This window comes from Bidens hawaiensis, unplaced genomic scaffold (genome assembly GCF_021521415.1).
Source record: "Bidens hawaiensis isolate Kalapana, Puna unplaced genomic scaffold, B.hawaiensis_p1.1 tig00016565_1, whole genome shotgun sequence".
NCBI classification, from domain to species: Eukaryota; Viridiplantae; Streptophyta; class Magnoliopsida; order Asterales; family Asteraceae; genus Bidens; species Bidens hawaiensis.
This window is the reverse complement of record NW_027492520.1, coordinates 394166-408174: the sequence shown is the minus strand read 5'-3', so window position 1 is coordinate 408174 and position 14009 is coordinate 394166. Positions and strand designations below refer to the sequence as shown.

At 36.7% G+C, this 14009-nt stretch overlaps 1 protein-coding gene and 1 pseudogene across 1 annotated transcript; both read right to left on the bottom strand.

The window, feature by feature from the left end:
• Positions 1-1041: 1041 nt before the first annotated feature.
• Positions 1042-4896, bottom strand: LOC143551752 (secoisolariciresinol dehydrogenase pseudogene; annotated as a pseudogene).
• Positions 4897-9357: 4461 nt separating this feature from the next.
• Positions 9358-11513, bottom strand: LOC143551749 (short chain aldehyde dehydrogenase 1-like). Its single transcript, XM_077042118.1, has 3 exons — positions 11100-11513; positions 10652-10923; positions 9358-9964 (listed from the first exon to the last, which is right to left on the bottom strand). The coding sequence occupies exons 1-3, from the start codon at positions 11144-11146 to the stop codon at positions 9432-9434; spliced, it is 852 nt and encodes a 283-aa protein (XP_076898233.1). The 5' UTR covers positions 11147-11513; the 3' UTR covers positions 9358-9431.
• Between the last annotated feature and the right edge of the window lie 2496 nt (positions 11514-14009).

Here is a 14009-nt window from a genome sequence, read left to right as displayed (position 1 = left end):
GATTTTTTTTTTGTCAACAATAAGAACAATGTCCCCATTTAAGTATTTGATGTGTATAGAGTGGACCAAAAGTAAGAACCGAGAAGAAACTATAAGAGGATACATAAAAGACTTCGGTAAACTAAATTCTTTCTTAACCAGGGGCGAAGTATAAGAAAGAATTGAGGGTGACCTCACTCACTGTCATTTTTACGCTTAGGGGGGAGGGGTGGTGCAAAACTCATCACACACCCCACCCAATTAAAATGTGCCACATCACCAACCCCAAATCCATCACATTTTGATAGAATTTGGTAGGGGTGGTGTGGTGTGATGGACCTTTTTCCGCCACATTCATCCCACTTTCACCGGACCTTTTTCCGGCCAATTTTCCAGCCACCTTCATCCCACCTTCACCGATTTCACTCAAATCCAACCAAAACCCACTTCCTAAAAATAACATAAAAGGAGGAACAAGAAAATAATAACACATAATAACATAAACCCAACCAAACCAAACAACCCAAAAACCAAACCAATCCCAAACTCATTTTTCTTCTCTTCTTCTTCCCATGAAGATCTGAGATTTGAGATGAAAGGAGGAACACGACACCGTTTTGTTTGTTTATTTATCATCAGATCTAATCTCAGCCGTCCATTTCATCTTTTTCCGGCGGGCATTTTCATTTTCCGTCATCTTTTTCCGGCGAATATTATCTTCCACCACCTGTTCTTCTTTTTCCGGCGAACATTCATAAGGAGGAACCCCCCCCCCCCCACCCACTCCTCCAACGGCTACATCCAACGGATCTTTTTCTTGGAACACACCCATCATCACGCGTGACAACCATCACGCAAACACCCTCTTTTCAGCGTGACAAGGGGGCGGTGGCGGTGTGCTAAGGGCCACCACGCGTGATGGGGAGGCCACCACGCGGTGCCCCGTCCGCCCTTAGTAGGATAAATTTTCACGATTTTATCCAAAAAAAATTATAGTTATTGAACACGATCACTCCCGAGAAATTGGATCCGTGACTTTGTTCACTGCTGTGAGTCTGTGACTAAGCCCATACTTCGCCACTCTTTTTAAAATTCATAATGGAAAAGCTCCTATTTAAGGACCATGCAAACACAAAACAAAATGAAACCAACTACAACATGGATAAATGTAGCATCCCATCACTTACATAGTTACATATCAATATTAAAACTTTATTAATAATTATTTCCATACCACCACATCCATGATGTTACAACTTACAACTTACAATAGCAAAGGAAAGTAATACACAAAATATTCAAAGTAACATTAAACTATAGTTCAAAAGTTATGATTCTTAAGACATTGACCTTTTGATCTCTGTTATAAGTGACTGATTAACAATGCTATAACCACCATCCACCACCAAGTTAACTCCACTTACAAACTTACTCTCATCACTCCCTAAATACAATGCTGCCATCGCCACATCCTCCACCGTCGGTGCCACGCCTTTCAAAACAGCCGAAGCACGCACACATTCATCCACCACCGCCTTCTCCATCCCGAGTGCATTAACCAAAAGCGGTGTAGCCACACCATAAGGCGAAATACAGTTCACTCGTATACCATATTCTCCCAACTCCACACATAAGTTCTTCATCATGCCCACCACCGAGTACTTTGACGCAGTGTACACGTGAGTTGTTCCACAAGCAACCACGGACACCACACTCGAAGTAAACAAAATCACCCCACGCTTCTCTGGGATCATGACTCGAGCAGCGTGTTTGGCTCCCAAGAATGAACCAAGCACGTTTACATCCAAAACACGTTTGAAATTTTCGACGCTTGAGTTTAGGATTGTGCCATTTGAGTCGCCAGAGATACCTGCGTCGTTGAGCATGATATCACAAGAAGATGAAGTGCAGGGACCAAAATGAATAACTTAGATAACCAGTTAGCCTAACTGGAAGTCTGGAGCACATGTCATCAGGGCCGTCTTCGAGAATTTAAATATCTCGGCCGAGCCAAATAAAAAGGCCCGTAAGCCTTAACAAAAAAAAATTATTTGTTAATGTACATGGATATAACTTTTATCGATCAACTTATTATAAGCATAAACCACTCTGAGCATGCAATTATCTCATAAACTATTGCAAATAACCTTATTTTTAACAACAAAAAAACATATATATGTAATATGTATAAAAACGTTTGTGCCCCCGAAACTTATGTGCCCCGACCGATGGTGCAGCTCGCACACCCTCCGAGCCTCCCCTGCATGGCATCATAAGAGATTCACCAAGTCATCTTGAAAAGAAGACATGTTGAGCTCACTTGGTGCCGAAAGAGCTTACGTGGACAAATCCTATTGGGTATTTTTTTTTCTATGCCTATTGTGTAAACTCTTTAGTCAAATATGCCAATTTTGGTAATTTTTGCTTAATATAATCACCCACACTTCACAAGGACCATGACTCCAGCAATGAAACGAACACACGTTTACATTGAAAACACGTTTGAAATTTTCGATACTTGTGATTAAAATGGGGTTGATTGGGTCATCGAAGATACCTGCGTTGTTGAACATGATATCAAGCTTCCCATATTTAGAAACGGTGGTGTCTACGAGGTTCTTAACATCGGAATCTTTAGAAACGTCACAATGAATATACATGACACAATCATTTCCGAACTTAGAAACTAGGTCTTGACAAACGAAAGTTCCTAGTTCGTCTTGGATGTCTGCGATCACCACTTTGGCCCCGTGTTGGGTGAAAAGCCTCACCGTGCTTTCTCCAAAACCACTAGCACCGCCAGTGACTATGGCGACTTTATCTTTTAATCTGTAAGCACGTAGAATGAATTAGTTAATTAGTAAAAGTAAACGCATAAAATTAAACAAAACTAAAATTGTAAGAGTCTTTTAAATTGTGAGAGTTCAAGTTTTGCCGTTCACAAAGAATGAAATAAATAATAATAATAATAATAATAATAATAATAATAATAATAATAAAATGACCTTTTGGTACATGGGGATGATGAAGTATTACACAAAAGGAAGTTCATGTTAAAATCTATGGCAGAAAATGGTGACTATATGCAATTTATGGGTTATATTTGTAGGTGTTTAGTTATAAAGAAAAATCTAACATTTCTAGAAAGCTTAAAAGGCTGTTGGCACGTAACAAGTTAAGCTGATAGTCGTTCACAATAAAAAGTTAGGCAGATAGCGTTATATAGATTAGATATAGAGTGTACTAGGCAGGTGATGTACGCATCGATTTATCGAAGCTTTCAAACAACATACAATATTTGTACTTTTAACGACCAACGAATAAAGTCCGACTACCCAGTGCCACCAATGGAAAAAGGTGGTCTCATACACATGCGATCACATACATCGTTGGGTTACTCATGCTCACCATCTACAGTTTGGGGGGAGACATGTCGCTCAAAGGCCCAATGCGGTGAAACTTGGTTGAAATCAGATTCGAACTTGAGCAAATTCCGTCAAAATGTCCAATGTCAGTTGAGCTAAAGCACATTAAAATATGATACAATCTTTTATTTTTATTAGTTTAAGAATACAATGAGCAGATTATTTTATTTTTCATAAAAGAATATATGAAATTTGTTGCCATCAATAAAACTAGAGAAACTAAATAAAATTTAGTGTATTGATTTTTATTAATCTCAGCTGTTATTTTTTGTCCTGTCGATCCCAATTAATTAATTGACTGATAACGATCCAACATTTTATCATATTTGTTCCCAACGGTCCGCGACTAACAGAATCCTAACGAATTAGGGTGTTTAAACTTCAAATTAACGAAAAGCAAGTCGTTTGAAGCACCATTCGAGGTAAGTTTTACAGTATTCGACTCGTATCCTCATTCTGATCAAGAGCCTTAAGACATCAGTTTGAAATTTAGAAAAACTTCAACGAAGTTATTTTTTTTTTACCAAGGTCCAATGGAAACAGTTTGTGTGAAATGTGGAGCCGGTAACAGCTAATTCTGAGATGAGATTATTATCAGTCAATTACAAAAAGTTAGAATTATCAAAATATAATTGGCCAGTTGGAACCTAAAAACAAGGACGATTAATACTTTGTGTGGCTAATTAAGACGAAAAGAGGACTAGCCATTTATAACTCATAATTTTCATTATATTTATGATGACCCAAATTTGCATAAACATTTTATTTACTCGAATGTATATATATATAGGAGCCTATTATCAATATTGTTACCAAATTTGCATAATTTGCTATCTTACTATTTTAGTTTGTTGTGAGATCCAAGTTTGTCTTTTCAATATTGTTACCAAATTAGCATAAACATTTTTTCTACTTAAATGTTTTATCAATATTGTTACCAACTTTGCATAATTTGCTATCTTACTATTTCAGTTTGATGTGAGATTGAATGTTTTCTTTTCAATATCGATATCGTATTCTATGAAAAACAGAGTTCATGTGATATCTTAACAAACGGATCCAAGAATTTTTTAAGGGGTTCCCTAATTTTAAATACTCCAATTTCATAGGATTGAACTTAAAAATTTCCAGGTTGTTCGAGTTGGGAAAGGGCACGGCTCAACCATTATAGGGGCCTAAAGCGAATTGAAAACCGAGGATTTTAAAGAAAGGCAAACTTGTATAAAAAATACACTCTGTTAGAAAATCCTAACCGAGGGTAAAACCAAAGTTACATGATAAGTAACTGGTTTTTAAGTCACGTTATCCAATCCAAATGAAATATACAATTATGAGATGAGAACAACATAAAAGAAACCAACACAATCGAATAAAATAGAGTATCTTTGGAATCGATTTGTGAACCAAACATCGTATCATTTCGTGCTTTGCATATAATCCACCATGTAGTAAAACTGATCGCCTCAACGGCGTCTTTTTCTTCGGCACCCATCTAGTCGAGTCAAGCCAGTTAATAATATTTTTAGGCCCCTTATTAAATGGGAGCTATACATCCAACCAACAACCAATAAAATTCCAAATCTTAGAAGCCATATAACACCCTTCAAATACATGGTTTAGAACTTCCACCGAGTTGGGTTGGGCAGACAAGGCGAGATCATCATTACACATGTTAAAGAACATAGTGTTGCAATGATGATCTCTAGTGCTGATAACGTGTTGTGAAACTAGCCTAATAGCAAAACAATAAAAGAGTAAGAGATGTAGGGAGAAAGAGAGATTTATTAATTTTGTGTCTATTACAAAGAGGGACATGAGATGTATATATAGTGTATGAAAACTTGAAGAGAAAGCTAATCTATATTAGGTATTGATAACCATAATATTATATATTTATAACAATAATAATAATAAAGACAATAAAAATTAAATGTATTTTCGATGTAACTAAAATTCTATTATTGTTTAAAAGCTTACTCAATTGATAAGAGAAAATAAAATAAAAAAAGAAAACTAAATCAAAACATGAAATTAAAAGAAACATAAAAAAAATAGTTTGCTGGACATGATCGTAAACCAAATAACTTGTAAAATTTAACAATTAATTCTCTTTGAAGTTCATAAACCAAACAAAAAAAATTGCTTTTCTAAAAGTTGATTCAGTTTGAGGCTCAGGCTAGAGGTGAAAAAAAAACCGAACTCGGAATCGGATCCGAAAAACAACCCCGGAACCGGTTATTTTATACACAGGTTTTTAATACCCGACCCTATTCATAGGGTACGAATATGGTATGCATTTCAGTACCAAAACCCGTACCGGGACCGGACCCAATTTGTACCCGGTAATACCCGAAAACCGGAACTGGGTTTTTCCAATACTCGAAACCCGGTTTATCAAATACCCGATCTATACCCTAAATTACCTGTAAAATAGCTGAAAAAGACCCAAAAAATACCCCTAAAAGTGCAACCTCTTAAAAAAGCCCAAAACCCTGAAAATAAGGTTTTTTCAATACCCGGAGATATGGTATTCAAATACCCGGTTCTATACCCGACCCGAACCTGATGCATAGGGTATGACCTTTAGAGACAATACCCAGACCGGAACCCGACCCAGGTCTTGCCAATACCCGATTTTTCATTACTCGGTCATACTCGTACCCAGTTCCATACCTGAAACTGGGTATTTGAAAAACCCGATTTGTGCACCTCTACGACTCTACCTCAGGCTAGAGGTGCACAAAAAACCCGTACCCAGAACCGGACCCGAAAAATACCCGGAACTGGTTTTTTTTTATACCGGATATTCTGTACCCGAAACCGAACCGACCCTACCCGTAGGGTATGGATAGGGTATGCATTTTGAGGTCAATACTCGTACCCGGAACCATACCCGATTTATACCCGTATATACTCGGACCCGGTCATACCCTATACCCGATACCCGGTTATACCCGATACCCGATACCAATTTTCTAATACCCGAAATAATACATGAGTTTTTATAGTATACTTTTGTGTTTACTTCACAAATTTTATGTTTAAATTTTTGTAAAATGCATATTACTAAGTAAATAATTTGTAATTAAGTGGATTTATGTTTTTATAATATAGTTTAATTCATTACAAAGCAAAATTAAATTTTAAACAAATAAAAAAATGTATAAAAAAGTTACAAATTCAAAACCGGGTATTAATACCCGGTCGTAACCGGTTTCAATACCCGAACCCGATCATACCCTACCCGGGTATATAGGGTTGAGTTTTTCTCTTCAATACCCTGCCCGATTTATCTCAATACCCGATTTTCCAATACCCGATCATACCCGAAACCGGTTTATACCCGAACCCGGGTATTATAAAAAAATCCGATTTGTGCACCTCTACCTCAGGCCACTCAAACTGATTAGCACAAGGCCCATGGCATAGTTTAAGTGAAGCCCATTAGACCTAAACTTCCAATCTTTCTTTTAATTTTCACAAACGTGATCAAGGCTTGGCCCATAAAGACCCATTTGAATGTTTGATTAATTGATTAATTCAATTTCAATGTTCTCTCTCACACACAACTAATTTATCCCTCATTTTTTTCATGATGCCAATCAAACTAAATTGTATTGTTTTAGCTTATTCTCTCTACAACTTTTTCCTTCTTGAATCGTTGAAATTCTGTTCAAAGCCAATTGTAATCCCTCATGACCGCTCCGCACTTACAAAAACAATAATTAGATATGGATATGACAAATGAATGATATATGGTAACAATTGATTGTTTAGAATGTTATAACTTATAAATGTGTCTAAAGTTGCAACTAACAATATATATCCCAAGTGGGCTTGTCAAACTCCTTTACCTGCCCTAGATATAGACAGAGCCCACTTTAAAACGTCATAAGAAAATACTAGAAAAGGATATTAAAACGGACATTCAATGTTCCCACACAACGTTGGAATATATTGAAAAACCCAATATGTACATAGAAACTTCATAGAATGAAACGAGCCACGCACTGACGCACATGTGCATAATTCTACATAACATGACACTATAGGATCAAAGCCAAACGATTTGTGAGTTTAGTGAAAATGAGTTTGAGGCGACAATTTGATCAGAAGAAGTTATTTACAAACAAAAACAATGCAAGCCAACGGAAAATACGCAATTAAGAAACAACAATAATTTTCAGGCAGATTTAGTGGAACACCTCGCCTCGCTTCGCTTCATCCCAACAATCAAGTCTAGTTTTTATTGTATTTTAATTATTATTGATTTTTTTTTGTCAACAATAAGAACAATGTCCCCATTTAAGTATTTGATGTGTATAGATAGAGGTGCACAAATCGGTTTCTTTAAAAAAACCGGTTCGGTTAATAACCGGACCGGTTTTTCTTGGCCTGGAAAAAAACCGGTTTTTAAATAACCGGACCGGTTTATTAACCGGTTTTTTTGGTGCAAAACTCGGACCGGTCTAACCGGTTAGGACCGGTTTAGAAACCGGTTAGAACCGGTTAATAACTGGTTTTTTTAATTAACCGGTTTTTTTTAAATAACCGGTTTTTTTCATAATAACCGGTTTTTTCCATAACCGGTTCAGTAACCGGTTTTTTCTCTAGAACTTGTAACCGATATACGAACCGGCGGTTACTAAACCGGTCAAACCGGTTTTTAAATAACCAGTTTTTGTAAAAACCGGTTTTCGGTTTAAACCGTTGAACCGGTTCACCAACCGGTTTTTTTGCCCATCTCTATGTATAGAGTGGACCAAAAGTAAGAACCGAGAAGAAACTATAAGAGGATACATAAAAGACTTCGGTAAACTAAATTCTTTCTTAACCAGGGGCGAAGTATAAGAAAGAATTGAGGGTGACCTCACTCACTGTCATTTTTACGCTTAGGGGGGAGGGGTGGTGCAAAACTCATCACACACCCCACCCAATTAAAATGTGCCACATCACCAACCCCAAATCCATCACATTTTGATAGAATTTGGTAGGGGTGGTGTGGTGTGATGGACCTTTTTCCGCCACATTCATCCCACTTTCACCGGACCTTTTTCCGGCCAATTTTCCAGCCACCTTCATCCCACCTTCACCGATTTCACTCAAATCCAACCAAAACCCACTTCCTAAAAATAACATAAAAGGAGGAACAAGAAAATAATAACACATAATAACATAAACCCAACCAAACCAAACAACCCAAAAACCAAACCAATCCCAAACTCATTTTTCTTCTCTTCTTCTTCCCATGAAGATCTGAGATTTGAGATGAAAGGAGGAACACGACACCGTTTTGTTTGTTTATTTATCATCAGATCTAATCTCAGCCGTCCATTTCATCTTTTTCCGGCGGGCATTTTCATTTTCCGTCATCTTTTTCCGGCGAATATTATCTTCCACCACCTGTTCTTCTTTTTCCGGCGAACATTCATAAGGAGGAACCCCCCCCCCCCCACCCACTCCTCCAACGGCTACATCCAACGGATCTTTTTCTTGGAATACACCCATCATCACGCGTGACAACCATCACGCAAACACCCTCTTTTCAGCGTGACAAGGGGGCGGTGGCGGTGTGCTAAGGGCCACCACGCGTGATGGGGAGGCCACCACGCGGTGCCCCGTCCGCCCTTAGTAGGATAAATTTTCACGATTTTATCCAAAAAAAATTATAGTTATTGAACACGATCACTCCCGAGAAATTGGATCCGTGACTTTGTTCACTGCTGTGAGTCTGTGACTAAGCCCATACTTCGCCACTCTTTTTAAAATTCATAATGGAAAAGCTCCTATTTATGGACCATGCAAACACAAAACAAAATGAAACCAACTACAACATGGATAAATGTAGCATCCCATCACTTACATAGTTACATATCAATATTAAAACTTTATTAATAATTATTTCCATACCACCACATCCATGATGTTACAACTTACAACTTACAACTTACAACTTACAATAGCAAAGGAAAGTAATACACAAAATATTCAAAGTAACATTAAACTATAGTTCAAAAGTTATGATTCTTAAGACATTGACCTTTTGATCTCTGTTATAAGTGACTGATTAACAATGCTATAACCACCATCCACCACCAAGTTAACTCCACTTACAAACTTACTCTCATCACTCCCTAAATACAATGCTGCCATCGCCACATCCTCCACCGTCGGTGCCACGCCTTTCAAAACAGCCGAAGCACGCACACATTCATCCACCACCGCCTTCTCCATCCCGAGTGCATTAACCAAAAGCGGTGTAGCCACACCATAAGGCGAAATACAGTTCACTCGTATACCATATTCTCCCAACTCCACACATAAGTTCTTCATCATGCCCACCACCGAGTACTTTGACGCAGTGTACACGTGAGTTGTTCCACAAGCAACCACGGACACCACACTCGAAGTAAACAAAATCACCCCACGCTTCTCTGGGATCATGACTCGAGCAGCGTGTTTGGCTCCCAAGAATGAACCAAGCACGTTTACATCCAAAACACGTTTGAAATTTTCGACGCTTGAGTTTAGGATTGTGCCATTTGAGTCGCCAGAGATACCTGCGTCGTTGAGCATGATATCACAAGAAGATGAAGTGCAGGGACCAAAATGAATAACTTAGATAACCAGTTAGCCTAACTGGAAGTCTGGAGCACATGTCATCAGGGCCGTCTTCGAGAATTTAAATATCTCGGCCGAGCCAAATAAAAAGGCCCGTAAGCCTTAACAAAAAAAAATTATTTGTTAATGTACATGGATATAACTTTTATCGATCAACTTATTATAAGCATAAACCACTCTGAGCATGCAATTATCTCATAAACTATTGCAAATAACCTTATTTTTAACAACAAAAAAACATATATATGTAATATGTATAAAAACGTTTGTGCCCCCGAAACTTATGTGCCCCGACCGATGGTGCAGCTCGCACACCCTCCGAGCCTCCCCTGCATGGCATCATAAGAGATTCACCAAGTCATCTTGAAAAGAAGACATGTTGAGCTCACTTGGTGCCGAAAGAGCTTACGTGGACAAATCCTATTGGGTATTTTTTTTTCTATGCCTATTGTGTAAACTCTTTAGTCAAATATGCCAATTTTGGTAATTTTTGCTTAATATAATCACCCACACTTCACAAGGACCATGACTCCAGCAATGAAACGAACACACGTTTACATTGAAAACACGTTTGAAATTTTCGATACTTGTGATTAAAATGGGGTTGATTGGGTCATCGAAGATACCTGCGTTGTTGAACATGATATCAAGCTTCCCATATTTAGAAACGGTGGTGTCTACGAGGTTCTTAACATCGGAATCTTTAGAAACGTCACAATGAATATACATGACACAATCATTTCCGAACTTAGAAACTAGGTCTTGACAAACGAAAGTTCCTAGTTCGTCTTGGATGTCTGCGATCACCACTTTGGCCCCGTGTTGGGTGAAAAGCCTCACCGTGCTTTCTCCAAAACCACTAGCACCGCCAGTGACTATGGCGACTTTATCTTTTAATCTGTAAGCACGTAGAATGAATTAGTTAATTAGTAAAAGTAAACGCATAAAATTAAACAAAACTAAAATTGTAAGAGTCTTTTAAATTGTGAGAGTTCAAGTTTTGCCGTTCACAAAGAATGAAATAAATAATAATAATAATAATAATAATAATAATAATAATAATAATAAAATGACCTTTTGGTACATGGGGATGATGAAGTATTACACAAAAGGGAGTTCATGTTAAAATCTATGGCAGAAAATGGTGACTATATGCAATTTATGGGTTATATTTGTAGGTGTTTAGTTATAAAGAAAAATCTAACATTTCTAGAAAGCTTAAAAGGCTGTTGGCACGTAACAAGTTAAGCTGATAGTCGTTCACAATAAAAAGTTAGGCAGATAGCGTTATATAGATTAGATATAGAGTGTACTAGGCAGGTGATGTACGCATCGATTTATCGAAGCTTTCAAACAACATACAATATTTGTACTTTTAACGACCAACGAATAAAGTCCGACTACCCAGTGCCACCAATGGAAAAAGGTGGTCTCATACACATGCGATCACATACATCGTTGGGTTACTCATGCTCACCATCTACAGTTTGGGGGGAGACATGTCGCTCAAAGGCCCAATGCGGTGAAACTTGGTTGAAATCAGATTCGAACTTGAGCAAATTCCGTCAAAATGTCCAATGTCAGTTGAGCTAAAGCACATTAAAATATGATACAATCTTTTATTTTTATTAGTTTAAGAATACAATGAGCAGATTATTTTATTTTTCATAAAAGAATATATGAAATTTGTTGCCATCAATAAAACTAGAGAAACTAAATAAAATTTAGTGTATTGATTTTTATTAATCTCAGCTGTTATTTTTTGTCCTGTCGATCCCAATTAATTAATTGACTGATAACGATCCAACATTTTATCATATTTGTTCCCAACGGTCCGCGACTAACAGAATCCTAACGAATTAGGGTGTTTAAACTTCAAATTAACGAAAAGCAAGTCGTTTGAAGCACCATTCGAGGTAAGTTTTACAGTATTCGACTCGTATCCTCATTCTGATCAAGAGCCTTAAGACATCAGTTTGAAATTTAGAAAAACTTCAACGAAGTTATTTTTTTTTTACCAAGGTCCAATGGAAACAGTTTGTGTGAAATGTGGAGCCGGTAACAGCTAATTCTGAGATGAGATTATTATCAGTCAATTACAAAAAGTTAGAATTATCAAAATATAATTGGCCAGTTGGAACCTAAAAACAAGGACGATTAATACTTTGTGTGGCTAATTAAGACGAAAAGAGGACTAGCCATTTATAACTCATAATTTTCATTATATTTATGATGACCCAAATTTGCATAAACATTTTATTTACTCGAATGTATATATATATAGGAGCCTATTATCAATATTGTTACCAAATTTGCATAATTTGCTATCTTACTATTTTAGTTTGTTGTGAGATCCAAGTTTGTCTTTTCAATATTGTTACCAAATTAGCATAAACATTTTTTCTACTTAAATGTTTTATCAATATTGTTACCAACTTTGCATAATTTGCTATCTTACTATTTCAGTTTGATGTGAGATTGAATGTTTTCTTTTCAATATCGATATCGTATTCTATGAAAAACAGAGTTCATGTGATATCTTAACAAACGGATCCAAGAATTTTTTAAGGGGTTCCCTAATTTTAAATACTCCAATTTCATAGGATTGAACTTAAAAATTTCCAGGTTGTTCGAGTTGGGAAAGGGCACGGCTCAACCATTATAGGGGCCTAAAGCGAATTGAAAACCGAGGATTTTAAAGAAAGGCAAACTTGTATAAAAAATACACTCTGTTAGAAAATCCTAACCGAGGGTAAAACCAAAGTTACATGATAAGTAACTGGTTTTTAAGTCACGTTATCCAATCCAAATGAAATATACAATTATGAGATGAGAACAACATAAAAGAAACCAACACAATCGAATAAAATAGAGTATCTTTGGAATCGATTTGTGAACCAAACATCGTATCATTTCGTGCTTTGCATATAATCCACCATGTAGTAAAACTGATCGCCTCAACGGCGTCTTTTTCTTCGGCACCCATCTAGTCGAGTCAAGCCAGTTAATAATATTTTTAGGCCCCTTATTAAATGGGAGCTATACATCCAACCAACAACCAATAAAATTCCAAATCTTAGAAGCCATATAACACCCTTCAAATACATGGTTTAGAACTTCCACCGAGTTGGGTTGGGCAGACAAGGCGAGATCATCATTACACATGTTAAAGAACATAGTGTTGCAATGATGATCTCTAGTGCTGATAACGTGTTGTGAAACTAGCCTAATAGCAAAACAATAAAAGAGTAAGAGATGTAGGGAGAAAGAGAGATTTATTAATCTGGTGTCTATTACAAAGAGGGACATGAGATGTATATATAGTGTATGAAAACTTGAAGAGAAAGCTAATCTATATTAGGTATTGATAACCATAATATTATATATTTATAACAATAATAATAATAAAGACAATAAAAATTAAATGTATTTTCGATGTAACTAAAATTCTATTATTGTTTAAAAGCTTACTCAATTGATAAGAGAAAATAAAATAAAAAAAGAAAACTAAATCAAAACATGAAATTAAAAGAAACATAAAAAAAATAGTTTGCTGGACATGATCGTAAACCAAATAACTTGTAAAATTTAACAATTAATTCTCTTTGAAGTTCATAAACCAAACAAAAAAAATTGCTTTTCTAAAAGTTGATTCAGTTTGAGGCTCAGGCTAGAGGTGAAAAAAAAACCGAACTCGGAATCGGATCCGAAAAACAACCCCGGAACCGGTTATTTTATACACAGGTTTTTAATACCCGACCCTATTCATAGGGTACGAATATGGTATGCATTTCAGTACCAAAACCCGTACCGGGACCGGACCCAATTTGTACCCGGTAATACCCGAAAACCGGAACTGGGTTTTTCCAATACTCGAAACCCGGTTTATCAAATACCCGATCTATACCCTAAATTACCTGTAAAATAGCTGAAAAAGACCCAAAAAATACCCCTAAAAGTGCAACCTCTTAAAAAAGCCCAAAA